We start from the raw sequence: 18679 nt of genomic DNA, 5'->3' as shown, positions 1-18679 counted from the left end.
CTAAAGAAGACTCTTAGTCAAAAGTCTTATGGCACTGGAGGGTAAACCCAGCAGGGAGATTGCCACAGGCCTGCCTGTTTTCCAGAGGCCAGGTTCTGGTCTTTGTTACCAGGCATACAGTTGGTTTACTAAAAAGTAAATTGCTCACCCCCAGTGGAACTTGCTTAACATTTGCAGTGAGATCTCCCTTTGTTCATAAATACAGATAATACAGGATAGATTTGAAGTTAACCTTTAAAGTTTTATAAGAGCAGAGATTGTACATTGAATTCCTATAATATCTATCATGCAGAACCATCCCAATTATCTGGTAAAATTCATATTACAGATTTCAACTTCAACTGCTTTCCACCTGGAAGTTAAGATCTATTTTTATGGTATGTAACATTCTCTGCAGTGTATCAGTAGAAGCTATGTAATTCACACCAAATGTGTGAATTATGAATTTTGTTTGCCCCTGTTTTTTTTTTTTTTTCTTTTCTTTTCTTTTTTGTTTCAAAGTAGCTAGCATGATTAATCAAGAAATGCTGGGTGCAATATGAACTATGTAGATAAAACTCATTACTTACAGTGCAGCCATCTTCCAGAACTGTGTATGTGAATTTGCTATTTCCTTCAGCCTTGAATTCACCTTCATTTGACCCCATCAGCTTCAGGGCTTTCTTTACATTCCCACTGGCCTGATCCATGTATGCAATGCTATTCTTGCAGTGATACGTGATGTTCTGGGAGGCCCGGCTGGAGAGTAGTCGGAGGTATGCCAACTGAACATCAAGCACATCTTCAGGAAGTTCAGGATTGCCATAGCTAAACTGTAATAGTGAATAAGTAAAAATGATCAAACATTATAGTTTTACCTTCAGGTAAGAGCTTCATATAGTATTAGCATGAAGACTCAATATGAGGTGTTCATATATAAATATGAATATATTTATATGGTATGCCAGAGTAAAACATTCTTAAGAAGTGAAAGAAAGAGGTTTACCTGCAAAGTAATTCAACCTAGTTTAGCTCTTATTAAGAGGAAAGTCCTAAAAGTATAGTCATCTGAATATGCAACATCATTTGTACTCCTCTATGTCTTAACAAACTTAGCTTTGTGATGAACAATAGAGGAACAGAATATCTCAGGTAAGTAAGGGTGACTTACTTTAAAAGGTATGTCCTTTCTTACCTGAAAACCACCATCCATGGACTCTCCAAACCAGACATGTTTCTTCTCAGCTCCAGAGTCTGTCCACCAGTTCTTTCGTGGAACAGTCAAAGGACTGGCATTTATGCATGTTTCCCCAGTTTCCATGTTACAGAATACTTTAATAGCATCCATCTTGCAACCTTGGTTGGGATCAACCCAATATTCTCCTGAAGAGTTAAAAAAAAAAAAAAAGAACAATAAGAATTGGCCATAAAATCCAGTAATGAGACTTGAAACAATGTTTTTGTTTGTTTATTGGTGATATATTTAATAGTGTCAACTGCTAATGGTCTTGTATTTTATATATAGCATCTAGAAAATATTTAGAATGAAATTACCAAGGTAAAAAGTTAACTTTATAGAAAACAGTGAAATAAATATAATGTGGTTTTTTTGAATAATGGTGATATACTAAGCCAAGAACTTTTGATTGATGTATTCGACATGTTAAAATCACTTCTTTTTTTAAAGATGAATGACTATTTAATGTAATTTTTTTATCAAAAATGTACTTTAAATATTTCTCTCACAAGCATTTTCAATTCAATTAATACTATTTACTATTTTGTCCTCAAAATATTTTCCATTCACAGTGAAAATTTACTCTGTCAAATTCTAAAATAAGCAGCTTGGTCTTTAGTCCTATGACCATGAGTATTAAAGACTCCCAAACATACCACTCTTGAGTTCAGGATGGCAGAATTTCAGATCTCTGCAGTTCCTAGCAGGGTTTTTACGAGAACCATCAGGACTGATGAGGCTTTCTATTTGTCCATTAACAGATTTCAGTGAAGACATAATCTCTTCAGTGTTGATTTTGAAATCCATTGGTTCATCTCCATAATATGGTGCATAACCACCAGATTTTTCACCCCCTACCCCAGCAATTGCAGCAGCTCCACCACCACAGCAAGGACCAGGGGCACCAGGTGGTCCTGGAGGGCCTGGTTGTCCTGGGTGTCCTGGGGAGCCCTAGAGTAAGTAAAAACATGGATCATTGAAGTGTTATTGCTTAGTGGTCATTGAAAGATTACATGACTTGTCCAGAAAAATGCATTGAAAACAATTCATACGTTTATTTTAACAAATAATTGAGTGCTTTCATAGTCACGTTATTATCAACTTAAATAACTATAATTCACTACCAAGAAATGTATCATTCCATAGTGTAAGCATAAGTAGTATTTAAGAATATATTTTTCTCTATCGCACATCAGCAGACAGCCCATGGAATACAACTCTAACACTGTCATCACAGAGGGAACAAAATTTTGTCATTAGCCTGGAGTCTTTGGGCTGATCACTTATTTGTGTTTTCATTGTTGCATGCATAACTTGTAGATATAATGGGTTTTATTTCATTATAAATAATAATGAATGTATTAGGAGATGGTATCAGTAGCAAAATAGGAATCATGAAAGTGAAAGTTTAGAAGTAAATTGACTACACACATGAAATTGTTTTGATTATCCCAGTTGTAAGGTCTAGAGAATGAGATCAACACTGGCATGGTTCATTTGGTTAAATGAGCAGATATTATTATTTTCATATACCAGGTATCAAACTATAAAAACCTTTTTTCCCTGGTTCTTATAGTTTGGTGGAAAAAGTTTTAATACAGTCATGGATGTCTTAGAGCCATTGTTCATTTTTTAAATCAAATTTATTACATTGTATTTAACTCACTGTTTAAAAATATTGTATAGAATTTCTGAAAATGTGAAGATCGCAAAATATTAAATACACATGTGCTCAAGTGACATCTTACCTCAGATCCTCTTTCACCTCTGTTACCTCGAGGCCCTGGTGGTCCAATGGGACCTGGATGTCCACTGGTTCCATCTTTTCCAGGAGGTCCATGAGGTCCAACAGGTCCCTAAGAAATTACCATGAGATCATAAAGTTAGAATAACTTTCTATAGTGCAAACATTTAAAAAATATGGATCTTCCAATCTATATCTGTGGTACTTACTCTGGGGCCTGCAGGTCCTGGACTACCAATTGCACCCTGGTGACCAGCAGGACCCTAGAAAGAAAAGAAGGATAAATATAAGTGACATCCTTAAAAATTTTTAGGAAACTGTACATTTATGATCAGAACAAAAAAACCATGGTGATCATGATGAGATATGGTTTTCTTTTCAATTTCCTCACTGGTTTATGCCCAGTGTTATTTCAAACAAGTTCTTCTCCCATACACTTTCAGAGATGGAAACATTTCTACTCTCCATCTTTAAAAATTTCCCCAGCAAGAGCTGGAGATATAGCTCAGTTGGTAGAGTGCTTGCCCTGTAAGTACAAGGCTCTGGGTTTAATTCCCAGCACTGCAAAAACAAAAAAATTTCCCCAGTCATTAGTTAAAATGGACCCAAGGAGATTTTCTAACAATGAATGTACTTACTGGAGAACCTGGGGGGCCTGGATTGCCAGGGAATCCTCGATGTCCTTTGATGCCATTAGAGCCACGTTCACCAGTTTCACCTTTGTCACCACGTGGGCCTTGAGGACCCTTTAGAAATTTATTTCAAATTAAGACCATTTACATACATATACTTTGGAATTTATAGAAATAGAATTTAAATCTATTTTATGGCATTCTAGTTAGAAATCCACATGAACAGACACCTCCTACATACAGGAAATAGTTAAAGATTGCTTTTGTGGTTACTTTAACTTTGCACTACTAAATGCATGGAGTCCCAATAACTGATCTTTATATCCTTGACCTCAAGGAATTTTTAGAACCTGAATTGTTTTCTGTATCACCAAAGGGGAGTTTATATTTGTTCCAAAGTTATATATTTTGTTATTCTCTTTTCCTGAACATGCCAAATAACAGAATATTTCCTACACTGTATGATGAGTTAAAACAGAACAAAACTTACAGGAGCACCTCGGGAACCAGCAGGACCAGGAGCACCAGCAGGACCAGCAGGGCCCTGGGACAAAAACAAACAAATGAACAAATACACATAGAATTGTTTATATTCTTTAATACAATTTTGTTTTGAAAAGTTAATAATTTCATTGTGATGGAACAATAGTATGCATTATTAAAATTTAAAATTGCTTTGTCCTTCAAGGTTCTTTTCCTATTTGCATCTTTACAAAGGGGTTCTAAACAGGAAAACTAGACTAGAGTTCTATTAATTCAGTTTTACATTTACTCAGCGTACAGAGAGTTGTTCTGCTTAACACTGTTTCAGATTTTAGGTGTGAATTCTTCATTGACTAATGCTAGAAACTCCTGTTAAATCTTGATTATTGCATTTGCCTAAGAATGACTAGTGTAAGCACTGTAACAAAAATCGGAACAGATATTTTTGGTCAGAAGATTTGACATTCTATTTTCTATTTTGCAAATCTTTTTCACTGAGGGGAATAGATAAGGAAAGAGAGATGGTGCTCATTAGAACTCACAGTTTCTCCTCTGTCACCACTCTTTCCAGCTGGACCAACAGGACCAGGTGGGCCCGGATGACCAGGAGCACCGGGGGCACCAGGAGAGCCATTTTCGCCACGGTCACCCTGGAGACAAATTCACAGATCCAAAATAAATGAGATGATCACTTGCTTTTATTACACATACCTATGATTCATGTGTTCGTTATACCTTGCCACCAGGAGCTCCGTCTCGACCTGGCAGACCATCTGATCCAGGGTTTCCCTGAAAAAAAGAAAAAAGAGAGAAAAAGCAAATCAATTTCCTTCAAACCATATACAATATAAAACACTCATTCCTAACAGGGCAATATAGTTCTCAAGGTGTGAAAATCAGGTCTTGGGCAATAAATCTTAGAAATTACAATGCAGTTTGACCCTTCAAAGAGTCATTAATACCTGAACAGATATGAAGTATTTCTGTGATACTAAAATTTTATAAGGTGGAATGAGGAGATGTGATTAGGAAAAAAGTTTGAGAAACAGTGATCTAAACTGATAATGGAAATCTACTGATCATTCCACATCTTAAACATATATAAAAAATATCACATTGTACTTATTCATATATACAATTAAGATTTGTCAATTTAAGACATTAATTTAAAAACCTAAAGAAAAAAGGACTAATCACAGATAACTGCAGAACATTTTCATCCAGAAAAAAAAAAATGTTGTAAATTGGGGTTCTCTCTACTAACTTGTTTCTTAATTTAGCTATAGATCATACTTTCTTATGATTATTTATTGGGTCAATATTAAGGATCACAGCCCTTAAAGTCTATTCTAAGTTGCAATAGACAGAATATGTTGTTAGAGAAGCAAAGAGAACTTGGCCATATTTACACTTCAGATACTAAGGCTCAGTTGTATCTCTCTTTAAGTAAGTGACCAGATTCTACCCAACTTGTTGAATATTTCCTGAGAATTGCTACTCACATCTCTTCCAGGTTCACCAGCTGCACCAGCTAGACCAGGGAGACCTTGGGGTCCAGGAGGACCACGTTCACCATTGTGGCCACTAGCTCCTGGTTTCCCACTTTCACCCTGTGTACAGATAAGTAAAAGATATTTTATCTTTACTCAATAAATCCATTAATATGATGCTATCATAGCTCTTTATTTCTCACAGAAATATCTTGTTTTACTCAATTTCTACTAAAGTTCTTTTCCCTACACTGTATCCACCATGGGGAAAAGTTGGAGAGAAAGCAAGCTTCTTGCATTTTCCCACCTGTCCAGTGACTTGGGATATCAAAAGAATGTGTAATTGCACTGATTACCTTATTCAAAGTACATTCTAAAGTAAGATGTATAAGTAGACATGAGTAATGCAAGAAAATGTAATGGTGAGTCATCATGGAACTATAGTCTTATGTTGACTGTTAGGACTAGCTTTCGTTGACTATTTGTTGCTATATGAACACTATACATTTAGTGATTATACTATATAAATTGAGTACACTTAATGTTAAATTTTAGTCTAATGACAATATTACCTGACATTTTTAAAAGAGGTGCTTACAGTATCATAATGTGAGCACAAATAAAAATGGAATTTTATTACCCTAATTACCAAATGAATATTTTAAATGCTATGCACTAGAATGCTATGGTAATATTAATAAAAGAAAATGAAGACTGCAAAATGACTTGAGTGGATAGATAATAGGTACCAATTAAAGACTTTCAAAGGTTTGTAAACTAATAGTATTACTCGCTTCAAGACTGACAGACAACAAGCTCAAGAATGTTCACAACTTTCTTAACAGAAGTATTTGAGATGGCAAGATTATTTTTGTTTGATATTAATTTGTTTGTGTTTATATTTAAAACTTGGTAATTATTTGCCTGTTTTTGTGTCCTGGGATCACTTAATAAAATTTGTGTTTCTGCAAATCTACAAAAAGGTGAACCCTTGGATAGTTTGAACCTATGAGATGAAACTTTTTTGATATGATGCGAAGATCTCTGAATGCTGTCCAAGAAAGCAAGAGTTCAGGGAGAGATAACTGCCCTCACCTTGATTCCCTGAGGACCAGGGCTTCCCCTAGGACCTGGCATGCCTGGTGGTCCTGCAAGACCCCGTGCTCCGGTAATCCCTGCAATTCCAAGTGGGCCTGGAGCTCCCTGTTGTGACAGATAATGAAGACTCAGTTCATCTTTATGTGACTACGTTTTCTTCTATTATGAATTTATGATGGAGAGCAAAATAGTACTGTCAATCAATAAAGCAATGAAGCCACTCACCGGAGGGCCCTGGGCGCCAGGTGGTCCCTTCTCACCTGGTTGACCAGCATCACCTTTTGGTCCAGCCACTCCAGGGTTGCCAGGAGAACCACTGCTACCCGCAGGACCTGGGGGTCCATCCTTGCCTGGAGCACCACTGGCACCTGGGGGCCCTGGGTTACCCTACAAAGAATTGTTTGAAACTTAAATGTGAAAATTTAAGTATTAATGAAAAAGTGAATTTTTTCTTTCCTTTTTTTTTTTTTAACTTCTTTCAAGTAATTTTGTATGGGAATCAAGAGATATGTAGCAATAAGTGTTTCTTGTCTTACAGCTATATGAATGCTCTTTCTGAAGTACATAATGAAAAAAAGAGTTCCAAAAAACTTACGTTATTGCCAGGAGGACCAGGAAGACCACGTGCACCGGGAAAGCCAGCAGCACCCTGTGAAATAATAGTAATTTTTTTTTAAATTTCAAAAGTAATGATTCACTGGAAACAAATATAAAGTATAATAAACGTGATGGCATCTACATTCTACCTTGAAGTCATATATGGTTACCTTTATCTCCTTGAAATTTACTTATAACTCATAAATAAGTGATTAACAATTTCTATATTCATTTATGGCTCTAATGTCTTTCACGTAGTTTTTTATGTCACTCAATGCTTTCCAATAAAAGTTAAGAGGATCAATACTTACAGGACCACCAGGACTGCCACGGTCACCCTTTACACCTTGAGGACCAGGAGGACCCTGTATAAATGGAGGAAAAAAGGGTTATTTAATATAGCACCAAAATAAGAATTTGAGAGAAGCATTTAACCTTCAATAACCAGTAAACTCATGAAAATTAAAATAACCTGAATGTGGTCCTATCTAGACTGCTGGGGCCACAATTCAAATTTAGAATTTTATTCTATGAAAATTATACTTTTTCACCATGGCATGCTGTGTGAAGTATCAAATTCCTGATAAATCTGAATTTTCTGTTGAAGGCTTAGAGAGAGTACTTACTGCGGGTCCTGCACCTCCAGGGGGCCCTGCAACTCCAGGGGGGCCTCCTTCACCTTTCTCACCAGGGGCACCTCTTTCTCCTTTAGCACCAGGCTCGCCATTCTGTCCCTGCATGCAGAAACAAAGGCCTGTTGGCTGACATCCTTAACAATACACTTGGCGTATCCTTATTTCTTTTCAGCATATATCAGTCTTCAGATGAAAGAAGTTGAAATAAAATAAGAACAGAGAGCTCTCTGAAGTCATGCCAAAGTAAAGGCAATCAAAATATCCCCACAATAGAAACAATTTATTAAGAAAGTGTGAGGTGTATATAATTTGCCAATAGGGAGAAAGTCTTTCCAAGGATTTATGCATTTGAAAATAATTCCTTTGAGAAAAAAATCAATTTAGAGAAAATTTTAATGAACATCATCTGATAATGAAAGAACTTTTAAAAACTTTCAGTGCTTTTAAGTCTATGGTATTGTTCTAGCCTCACTACCCAGGCATAAAGGCAGGACAGGTGTTTTTATTTCTTTTAAAAGAGTGGGGATATATGTAAATTAAAGGAAAATGGAGGTAAAATATCTTCACAGGGAATAAGTGGCTGAAGAAAGACTAAAACCCAATATTAACTTATACTTCTATTTTTTTTAGCTGTGTGACATGCATGTTTAAACATGCATACTTACAGGAGCACCAGGGAAGCCAGCAGGTCCTGGAGGCCCATGCTCACCTCTCTCACCCTGAAGAGAAAAATAACCTCATTAGACACAGCAAAGACCTTTTCCCCAGGCAATGCACACCGTCCCCTGTGTCATCTTATCTTTCTTTTAAACAGGAAATGTGCAATGATAACACAGAGTTTAACTTCTGAAGTCTTTACCACTTCTCAGCAAAATTAAGAGCAGACAACACAACTATTGAGTCTGTATGCCTCTGACCATGGTGTTATTTGTAAGAAAACAAAAACATTTAAAATGTTGAAATATTTAGCACATTTGATTACATCACTTCCAGAAATCTCTGCATTAAAAAACATTTCATTAAATGAAAAGTCAGTTAATTAAATGTCTACTAGATATCTATCTTGAGTCTTAAAACCTGGAGGTAGAGAATTTTTAACCTAGAAAGACAGTCAGGCAAAGATATTTTAGGTTTAAGAAATTCATTTACAAATGTATGTTACTTGTGCAATTTTTATTTTTTCAAGAGTTATTTGGGCAAGAAAGCGTGGCTTATAAATGTCTCTTATGGATTTTATATTTTAAAATTTTACTATTCCCTTGTATTCCCTTTTATGTCTCTAGGAAGAGATAGAACTCCCAAACTGAAGCTTGGGGTAACTGGGGCAGAATTGTTAAAAAGGGCAGAACAAGTAGCTATTTCCTGTGTGAGATTTGAAAATAGGTTGAAAATGTCTTTAACACTTACAGGGCCACCACGAGGTCCAGCTATACCTGGAAGTCCAGGGGCACCACCTTCACCCTGAGAAGAGAGTAAACAAATACAATATCATCTCCATCCTGCATCCAAAAGTCTAAGGCATTTTATTCTTGATACCAAACAGTGTTATAGGTTACCTTATCTCCAGGCTGACCAGCGGGGCCAGGGGGACCAATAGGACCAGTAGGACCCTGGGGAACATAAAAATATACCTTTTAATTTTGAAGATAAAACATCTAATTTTTTAATATTATTCCAAGAGAATATTTATATCTATACATTAAATAAACTAGATAATATACTTTCTTTCATGGTTTGAATGTTATACTAATCACTGTAGTGACTGAAAAGTTTAGTAAATAGCAAATTCTCTGGGGATGATACTAGAAGACAATAGGATTCAGCAGCAATTTATTGATTCATTCATCATTTTTATCTCTGTTGTAGAAGATAAATAGGATGTGATGTGAGATCTTACCATAATATCTTTTTAAAATTACATTCCTTTATTAAACTGCTTGATCATTTAAAATGTTTACTCAAAGTACCATCATTCCCATTACATTTTGAAACTTACAAATATTAGTTTTACCCATATTACATCAATGGTTAGGCAATTAAAAAATAATTGAACGATGGCTTATCTTATCTAGTCTATCAAATTGAAGGGTATATGAATTTCTTTAAGATGATTCTAGTAAATATGTCTATAAAATGACATATTTGCTTCAGCCTAATCTAGATGCTTGTTAATGTGAATAGAATTTTTACAATTTCTTGTATGTTTTTAACTTTTATTTTGAAATAGTCACAGATTCTCAGAAGGATACAAACAAATGTATAAGAAGAAGTTCTGTCCACCACAATTAACACCTTACAGAACTATAGTAAGATATCAAACCAAGAAACTGACATTGGCGTCCTCCATCCAGATTTCAGGAGTTACCTCTGTAGTCTTGTGTGTGCCATGTGCGTATAGTTCTGTATCATTTTATCACTTGCTGCCTGGCATGACTACCCCCACAGTCAGTCACTGTGTAATCACTCTATTGCTTTCTTGTGCCACCTTTTTAGACCGTATCCACTTCCTTCTCATTCCTAAATCCTTGTGACAACTAACATATTCCCCAGCTCTTTAATTATGTTATTTCATGACTATCAAGCAAGAATGAGAACATGCACTACGTAACCCTTTGCAGTGGCTTTTCTTCAGTCAGTCCCATGTCCTTGAGGTTTGTATAAGTTGCGCACACCAACATTTCATTCCATTTATTGCTAGTAGCATTCCATGGTATGAATGTACTATAGAATTATAATGTTCTTTAAAATAAAAAGTTTCTTACTGGTAATATTGATTATTTTGGATGTTAGGGTCTCTTTATGATGTTGATTTGTGACCTTTAGCATACTTTTGAAGGTTTTCATTTTTAGGTCATCAAAGAACTATCAGGTAGTGATAGAAGTGAACTAGTAACTTAAATAATTGAGTAATGTGGGTTCTTTTATTTCCCAGAAGAGGGTTAAATATGGGCTAAATTTATTATGAGTTGAACTAAGGGACTGTCCCATACCACACATGAATAAGGCCTGTTACTCCCAAATGTGAATGCTCACCCTTGGACCATCTTTTCCTGGAGCACCATCAGCACCAGCACCACCTGGTTCACCCTGTCAAATAAAATCCATCGTCATCAGATTGCAAATATCCTCAGTGGAAATCTAGTAAGAAGAGGAGCAACTCTTAGACTTTGTTGCTATATATATATATATATATGAGGCATTCTGATCCATCTCAAATTTTACTTAGTATAAAATGTTAACATTAATTTTGAAAATAGATTATTTCCAGTGTGTGGTTTGTCTTTAATTTACATCTGTTTTATTACATAATTAAGAGAAAAGGAGTCAGTACCTTTTCACCTTTTGGGCCAGGGCTTCCAGGGCCTCCTCTTTCTCCAGGCATACCTTGCAGACCAGGAGAACCAGCAGCACCAGCTGGCCCAGGGGGACCAGCAGGACCCTGAAATTGTGGGAGAAATAGTCAATGGAAAGAAAGAAATGAAATGTGTTTTCTAAAATACAGGGGAATTGAATTCTATGGAGTTACCTTTCCTCCTTCAGGACCAGGGGGACCAGCTCCACCTCTAAGACCTGGGGCCCCTGCCAACCCAGGAGGTCCACGTTCCCCAGGGGCACCAGCATCACCCTGTCATAGGAAAATGTGATATCCAAGTTAGAAAATCCAGTGCCCAAAACAAAACAAAATCACCTTAGATTATATAATTTTGATATAGGCCACTAGGTTTTTAAGATGTTTTTGAGCAGTTTGGAAATTTTTATATTTGTAAAAAATATTGATCAGTTGTATAGAAACTGAAAACTTAAAGAGTCTAAAGAAGGAAACTCAGATTCTTGGTCTGTCCTAAGTATTAGTTGTCTTTGAAATAGTTATTATTATTGTATTCACTTGGTCAAATTTTAAAGTTCTACAAAAACAGTTTTTCTGTAGAGAATTAATGTGTTTCCAGTATTTGCCTTTTGAGATTTCAAGTCTGTGACTGATTCTATACTGTTTATTATTACTGTCGGAGAACTGAATTCTCTAGATGAAGCAAATTCAATGTATCGGAAATGTCTGAGCTTCCCTAAATGGATTCACCAAACATTTGAAGTGTTGGTTTTCTAAAGAAGTGCTATTTTGGCTTAATATATTAAAAATGCATTACAGATGAATTGTTGTATAACATGCTGAAAAAGTTAGAGAGAAACTGAAATGTTACCTTTCCTCCGGGGGCTCCAGGAGAACCAGCATCTCCCTTTGGACCCTAGAAAGTGGGGATTACAGGATGAAGTCTATATCAGAATGCATTATGCAAATATAAGAAGTAAATACATCCAATTTGTTAGTTTATATTGTACAATTGTTGAAATATTGAAGTAAGTTCCTTCATTTTATAGTAAGATTCAAACACTCTAGGCGACCTTTATTCATTTTTGTTTGATAATGCATATTTCAAAACTAAATATCAAAACTTAGATGCCATAGCATGAAAAAGTGTAAAAGTTAGTAACTGATAAGTGATTACTATTTATTTCTTAGTTTATAAAATGAAATGGCACTTACAGGTTCACCAGGTTTTCCATTTTCTCCTGGAGGACCACCAGTACCAGGTAAGCCCTACAGAGGAACATATTTGCATTATGTGATCACTTCAAACAATGCTTTCCATGTAAACATATTTCTTCAAGGTATTCAAAGAAGTTTTCATAGTCTTTTCAGAGATATACAGTTTGCACTACTCAAAATCCAATGACAAGAGATGCAATGATAATATCTTCTAAGTCTGTGTTAATCTCTTTCCTACTGCTATATATAAAAATGAATTGATGAAAATGGTGAGATGAATTTAGCTATGTGGATTTATGTTATGAGGAAAAATAAGTCTGAACACATAGAGTTACATGAGTTTAATTCTTTCATAGTAACTTAATGTGTACATTCTGGAGTAGGTATTGATGATATGTCAACCTGTTAACATTGACCAACATTTCAGGAGAGAAGACAAAATTACAAATTACACTTCAGATAAATTATAATCTATTAGGTTCACAAAGAATTTGAACAGTCAATTCACTCAACAAAATAACTATAAAAGCAACTTATAGGATTGTCTGCTAAAAGCAAGTACCCAATGAAATTTAAAGAAAAAGATCTTACTTGTAACCCCTGGGGACCAGGGGGTCCTGTGTCTCCCTTGTCACCAGATGGCCCCTGTGTAGAAAAATATAATGATACACTCCATTACAAATACCATTTCATCTTAGTCTACAGTTGACATTTCAGCAGGCTCATAGCTTAATTTAAAATATAAGGGTGTGAAGAGGAGTCTTCTGGGCTGTGGAAGCAATCCAAAGAAGACCACTACAATACATACTTATTGTAAGCATTTAGCTAGATAACTAAACAAATTTCATAATTACTTTGGTAAATTATAATAATGCAGTGTCAAAAAAAAAAAATAATGCAGTGTCAGAGAGTGTCCAAAGTCTTGCCCCTACCCAAACTCCATCCCACTTCCAACTCTAATTTATGTGAGTCAACTTACAGTAGGTCCTGGGGGACCCTGAGGTCCAGTTTCACCATTCTTTCCAGCAGGACCCTAAAGACAAGTTAGAGGAGCACAGTTAATTAGATAACAAAGAGAAGTCCTAAAGGTGGGCATGAATGCATCTGTGAGGAGGCTAGATATAAGTAGATGAAAGCTACTTACTGGAAGGCCAGGCCCTCCAGGGCCACCTCGTTCTCCATTCTTGCCAGGAGCACCCTAAAGAAAAAAAAATGGCCAATATTTATCAATTTAAAAAAAATCACCAATGACATAAATATGGTTCCCTCCTATTTTTGATCTACCTGTAACACACACATGAGCGAGCACACACACACACACACACACACACACACACACGTAAAACTAATTATATATTTAGCCCTCTTTCTACATGCTAATTGACTTTTATATACTTTTCCATGCTTTGAGGGAAGGGCTGTTTTGGCCATTTCTACACCCTCAGATGGAGAGTAAAGGCCTTCTGTCATATAATTTTTGAATAAATTAATTAAGGAACTCACATCATTTCCTTTAGGACCAGGGAAACCCATGACACCAGGCTGACCTCGGGGACCAGATGGCCCAGGAGGACCAGGGCGACCACTTTCTCCTTGTGTTCCCTGATGAAATAAATAATTTTATTAATCAAAGTTAGATAAATACCTGATCAAAACATCCAATATATAAAAGTATATCTTCAAGGATAGGTCAAAGTATACATTTTTTTTAACTGGGCTTGTAAAATAAGATTTTTAAAAAATGTACGTACGGGAGGTCCTGGTTTTCCATCATTGCCTGGTCCTCCTGGACTTCCAGGCATACCCTAAATGAAAGAAGTCAATTGTCAGGCGATTTAAATTAAACTTTTTAAACAATACAACATAACCTGTTTATACAAGTTAAGATATTTCTACCTACATATGTAACCTCATATTTGACACTTTGATTTTTTTCTGTCTGTAAAGTATCTTAGTCAAGTGTTCTATGTTTCATTCTTTCATAATCTGCCCTGGCCTTCATTTCCTTAACAGAATTTTGCTTTGTTCTGATTTGAGCTTACAAAAAGTCATTTATCTTGCCTTTCTTTTTATCAAGTTAAAGTGTCATTCAAACAAATCCATACCCTCATTCCTGGACTTCCTGGGGCACCATCTCGACCAGGTTCTCCAGCGGCTCCTCTGGGACCTGCAGGGCCTGGACCACCACGTTCGCCTGCAGGACCCTAAATAGTGAAATAAATAAACAAAACTTTGAAAGAGACTGCATTGACTTAGACATCAACAATAGTTAAGTTGTAACTATAGAATTTATTTGGCCTACTAAAGACAGCTAATGTGTTACTGACATCCTCTTTAGAAAAGTAGTCATTTTAGCATGAATTGCCATAATGAAAAATTTTTTTTAAAAATATGAAGAACATCGCATCTTTCAAACAAACAGTATTTATTTGGCTTAACAATATACTTCTGAACACTTAAAGTCACGTATATTTGGAGGTATGAAATTACATTTCATATTACTTAGAGTTTTCAAAGGATTTTCAGGTAGTTTAGTTAATCTCAGTTTAGCAATGATGCTGAGATAAGTGATTTGCAACTCACAGTTAAGTTAAAAGATTACCACAGAGATTAAATAACATTCTTTAGTTACAAAGCCAGGAAAGTGGCTAAGAAGGAACTTGTTTTACATTGGAATATTTTAAATTCAATACCTTTCAGAGATTTAGGCTTTCATTGATAGGAAGCTATATTGAAGAAATACTTATTTGTAGTACCAGCCTCTAGGAAGGTAAAAACTAAAGTTATCTACCTTTTCTCCTGGAACTCCATTTGGTCCAGCAGGTCCTCGGAATCCAGGTGCACCCTGAAAATAATGAGTCAAATATGTTTGTCTTAGAGATTAAAACTTTTTCATAATTCCTGAGTGGCAATATAGATAGTCTCATGCTATAAAATGCTCTAAACGTAATATTCAACATAAGAAAAATAGTGGCTGCCTCTTATGGGTGATGCCTGAATAACCCACCCTTTCTCCTGCAGCTCCTGGTATTCCATTTGCACCAGGTTCACCAGGTGATCCATCTTTGCCATCTTCACCCTTCGGTCCTGGAATACCTGGGGAACCAGCTTCCCCCTAAAAAATAATGACAAAGTAAAGGAATTATGACTAAATTCAATTGCAAATTTTTTATCTGTTTACTTTCTAATTATGTGCTCATTCTCTAAGAAATAACCAAATCTGTTCTGGTAGTACTTACACGTTCACCACGTGGTCCTGGTTCTCCTTTGGCACCATTCTTACCAGGTTCACCCTAAAGTGATACAAAATCTAGGTTAGGGAAACAGGAAAGAGTCAACTAACAAAATCATTACCAGTAACACATGATTCAGTGTTTCACCAAAGTGAAATCTATTCAACTGAATAGGAGCAAAACAAAAAAATCATGATTAATATTTTTATTGTGAGAATTAAGCCACAACTTTCCGGCAACAAGGGAGAGGGAAAAAAAAAAGGCCACTTACCGCAGTACCTCGCAGTCCAGGAGCACCATTAGTACCAGGTGGTCCTGGAGGACCCCGGGCTCCCATTAATCCAGGAGCTCCAGGAATGCCAGCAGGACCCTAAGAACAATGCAAGAACATAAATATTAGCAAAATATGAACTTTCCTTTCAGAATATTTCACTTAAATATCACAAATATAACCTGTATGTGTATGAGCTGAGAGCAAGTTGTGTGTATGTTGGGGTCAGGGAACTTACCATTTCACCTTTACCACCAGGACTCCCGCTAGTCCCAGGAGGGCCCTAGGGGACACACCAAAGGCAACGTATTATTAATAATGCAAATAGTGCATATATATTTAGAGTCTTTTATTATTTATTTATTTATTATTATTATTATTATTTTGGGTGCTGAGGATTAGAACGTAGGGCCTTGTGCATGCAAGGTAAGCACTGTGCCAACTGAGCTATATCCCCAGCCCTGTTTATTTATTTTTTAAATATATTTATTGGCAGGCAGTAAGATTTGTTAAGATGAGGTGATTCCCCAAAATGCATCAAAAAATATAAAATATAAGCAAAAGAATTATCGTTATTTAAATAAATTAGAGATAATATATACTTTTTCTAAATTATTAAATAATACATAAGTAGGAGAAGTGTTTGGTTTTGTTACTTTTGTGAATTTTTCTGATTATTAGTTTAGGGCACATTCTTCAAAGTTTCAGACAATTGTCCTATCCATCCTCATCTATTCTGGGTGATACTAACTTAAAATTCATGCATTCTAGAATAGTACAAACCTCAAAACTACCATTTTCACTACGAATCAGATCAGTATTTGTCACAGTAGAAACACTGCAGAGAATTGAACAACTTTTCCCCTAATTGTTAGCAACATTGAAAGACTTCTTCCTCTCAATGGCCATATTTACTACTTACAGGAGGACCTTGAGCACCAGCATGTCCCTGAGGTCCGGGTTCTCCTCTTTGTCCAGGGGAGCCATTTGAACCAGGGGACCCTGCAGGTCCAACTTCACCCTAAGAGAGAAAACCCTAAGTAGTCAGTTGTGTTCACCATTCCTAATCGCTTAATTCACCTTTCAACCTTGTTTAAAACCATCTTCCCAAAGCTGTAGTACTATGACTACATACTGTAGTTAAAGCAAAGACTCATTAATCACAAAGAAGAGAAAAATGGTAAATATTTGACTGTGTTTTGTTTCCCTGAAAGAGTACAGGACAAGAGAAAAGGAATTAGAAGAGGTATCAGGATAGCTGAATGCTAAGGGTAATACTTTTCTTATAATCATGAATAGAACTTTACAATTCTATATAGACAAAAGCAATCCATTTGACTAGTTAAATCATTTCCAAGAAGCAGTCCAATGCTTTTTGTTGTCTCCAAGATATTTTCATGTTCTATAGAAATACATGCTTACCTTAGCACCAGGGGATCCAGGGAATCCTGCAGTTCCAGGAGGACCAGGGGGGCCCTGAAAAAAATTTCAAGAGATCGTAATCAAATAAATGAAACCTAATATTCCAAGTAAATAATAAGTGAGCACATATAAAATACAGAAGACATGCAAATAAAAACAGTTTTCATTATTCATGGAGGAATATTTTATAGAGAAACATTATGGCACAATAAGAAGTGGAAATCTGAAGAGTTAGGAAATCTGGATTTCTCCCCCCTTCTGCCATAAATTCTGTGACTTTGTGCATGTTAATTAGGCTTGAGCTCTGGTGCTCTCATTTACAAAATGAACATAATATTATTACCTATTTTGGTAGGGCTCTTTCAAATGTCGTGTCTCATATTGAATATTGGCCAACATTGTAAGGACCATACAGATGTTAGCAATTCATTAAGTACAACAGAAGTGTCAGAATCTAGATTTTGTTTATGAGCTTGGTGTCAGTTTGAATCAGATGATTACATATATAATATTGAGTATTGGGTCTACAAAAAAATTAATTACATTATAAAAATAGCCAATTAGAATCTAATGTGTGCATTAATCTTATATATACACACACACACACACACACACACACACACATATATATAAATATATAAATTATAAAATATTCTACAGTCCAGAATATATCATTACCCTTGAAAAAATCAGGCTTAGGCACAGTTACTTACTGGTTGACCGTCGCTACCTCGAGCACCATCATTACCTCGAGCCCCCTAAAAAGAGAAGTTTGATTCAAATATATTCTTCATCATGAAAGACTGGTGACAATAACATTTGATTAAAATTCAAGTTCAAGATAGTTGAAATTTCCTCTATTATATTAAAATCTACTTACTAATTACATATTTTTATGATCAAATTGCTAAAATTCCGTTATGTACAGCATTGATCAAATGTAGAAGTATTGAATTCTGGGTTTTGAGAACTGAATTCAGATATAAAATTCTCAAGACATATGCTAAATCAATATGTCAAGAAAAGAAATACTATCAACAGATACAATAATGGTCAAAATTTTATTCATGTTTGTATAATTATAGCCAGAATTTTACTCAGTTGACTTTGATATAGTTTTGTAGAAAAGACATTTTCCTGAAGATTTTCACAATCTGACTACCTGAGACCCTTATCTGTCACTCTGGTATGTAACTGGGTTGTGTTCGTAGGGATACTCACTGCAGCTCCAGGAAGCCCTGGCCGTCCTCTCTCACCAGGAGCCCCTCTTGGACCCTACAGAGTGAAACAGGAAATATGATCTTACTTTAAA

At 35.8% G+C, this 18679-nt stretch overlaps 1 protein-coding gene across 1 annotated transcript in view; it reads right to left on the bottom strand.

Moving 5' to 3' along the window:
* Col3a1 (collagen type III alpha 1 chain) overlaps positions 1–18679 on the bottom strand; it is a 37881-nt gene that overhangs the window by 1256 nt on the left and 17946 nt on the right. The window contains exons 13-50 of the mRNA XM_047544252.1: positions 18589–18642; positions 18081–18125; positions 17368–17421; positions 16868–16966; positions 16184–16228; positions 15946–16044; positions 15681–15734; positions 15449–15556; positions 15233–15286; positions 14547–14645; positions 14193–14246; positions 13945–14043; positions 13586–13639; positions 13421–13474; positions 13033–13086; positions 12439–12492; positions 12095–12139; positions 11422–11520; positions 11227–11334; positions 10929–10982; positions 9452–9505; positions 9303–9356; positions 8561–8614; positions 7887–7994; positions 7572–7625; positions 7259–7312; positions 6889–7050; positions 6661–6768; positions 5578–5685; positions 4811–4864; positions 4618–4725; positions 4083–4136; positions 3599–3706; positions 3170–3223; positions 2965–3072; positions 1873–2167; positions 1175–1362; positions 570–812 (exon numbers count right to left, since the gene is read on the bottom strand). Of these exons, the coding sequence (XP_047400208.1) occupies positions 570–812; positions 1175–1362; positions 1873–2167; positions 2965–3072; positions 3170–3223; positions 3599–3706; positions 4083–4136; positions 4618–4725; positions 4811–4864; positions 5578–5685; positions 6661–6768; positions 6889–7050; positions 7259–7312; positions 7572–7625; positions 7887–7994; positions 8561–8614; positions 9303–9356; positions 9452–9505; positions 10929–10982; positions 11227–11334; positions 11422–11520; positions 12095–12139; positions 12439–12492; positions 13033–13086; positions 13421–13474; positions 13586–13639; positions 13945–14043; positions 14193–14246; positions 14547–14645; positions 15233–15286; positions 15449–15556; positions 15681–15734; positions 15946–16044; positions 16184–16228; positions 16868–16966; positions 17368–17421; positions 18081–18125; positions 18589–18642 (3354 nt within the window). The remainder of the gene's footprint in view (positions 1–569; positions 813–1174; positions 1363–1872; positions 2168–2964; positions 3073–3169; positions 3224–3598; positions 3707–4082; positions 4137–4617; positions 4726–4810; positions 4865–5577; positions 5686–6660; positions 6769–6888; positions 7051–7258; positions 7313–7571; positions 7626–7886; positions 7995–8560; positions 8615–9302; positions 9357–9451; positions 9506–10928; positions 10983–11226; positions 11335–11421; positions 11521–12094; positions 12140–12438; positions 12493–13032; positions 13087–13420; positions 13475–13585; positions 13640–13944; positions 14044–14192; positions 14247–14546; positions 14646–15232; positions 15287–15448; positions 15557–15680; positions 15735–15945; positions 16045–16183; positions 16229–16867; positions 16967–17367; positions 17422–18080; positions 18126–18588; positions 18643–18679) is intronic.

Source organism: Sciurus carolinensis, chromosome 3, assembly GCF_902686445.1.
Source record: "Sciurus carolinensis chromosome 3, mSciCar1.2, whole genome shotgun sequence".
Classification (NCBI taxonomy): domain Eukaryota; kingdom Metazoa; phylum Chordata; class Mammalia; order Rodentia; family Sciuridae; genus Sciurus; species Sciurus carolinensis.
This window is presented reverse-complemented; position numbering and strand designations above follow the sequence as displayed.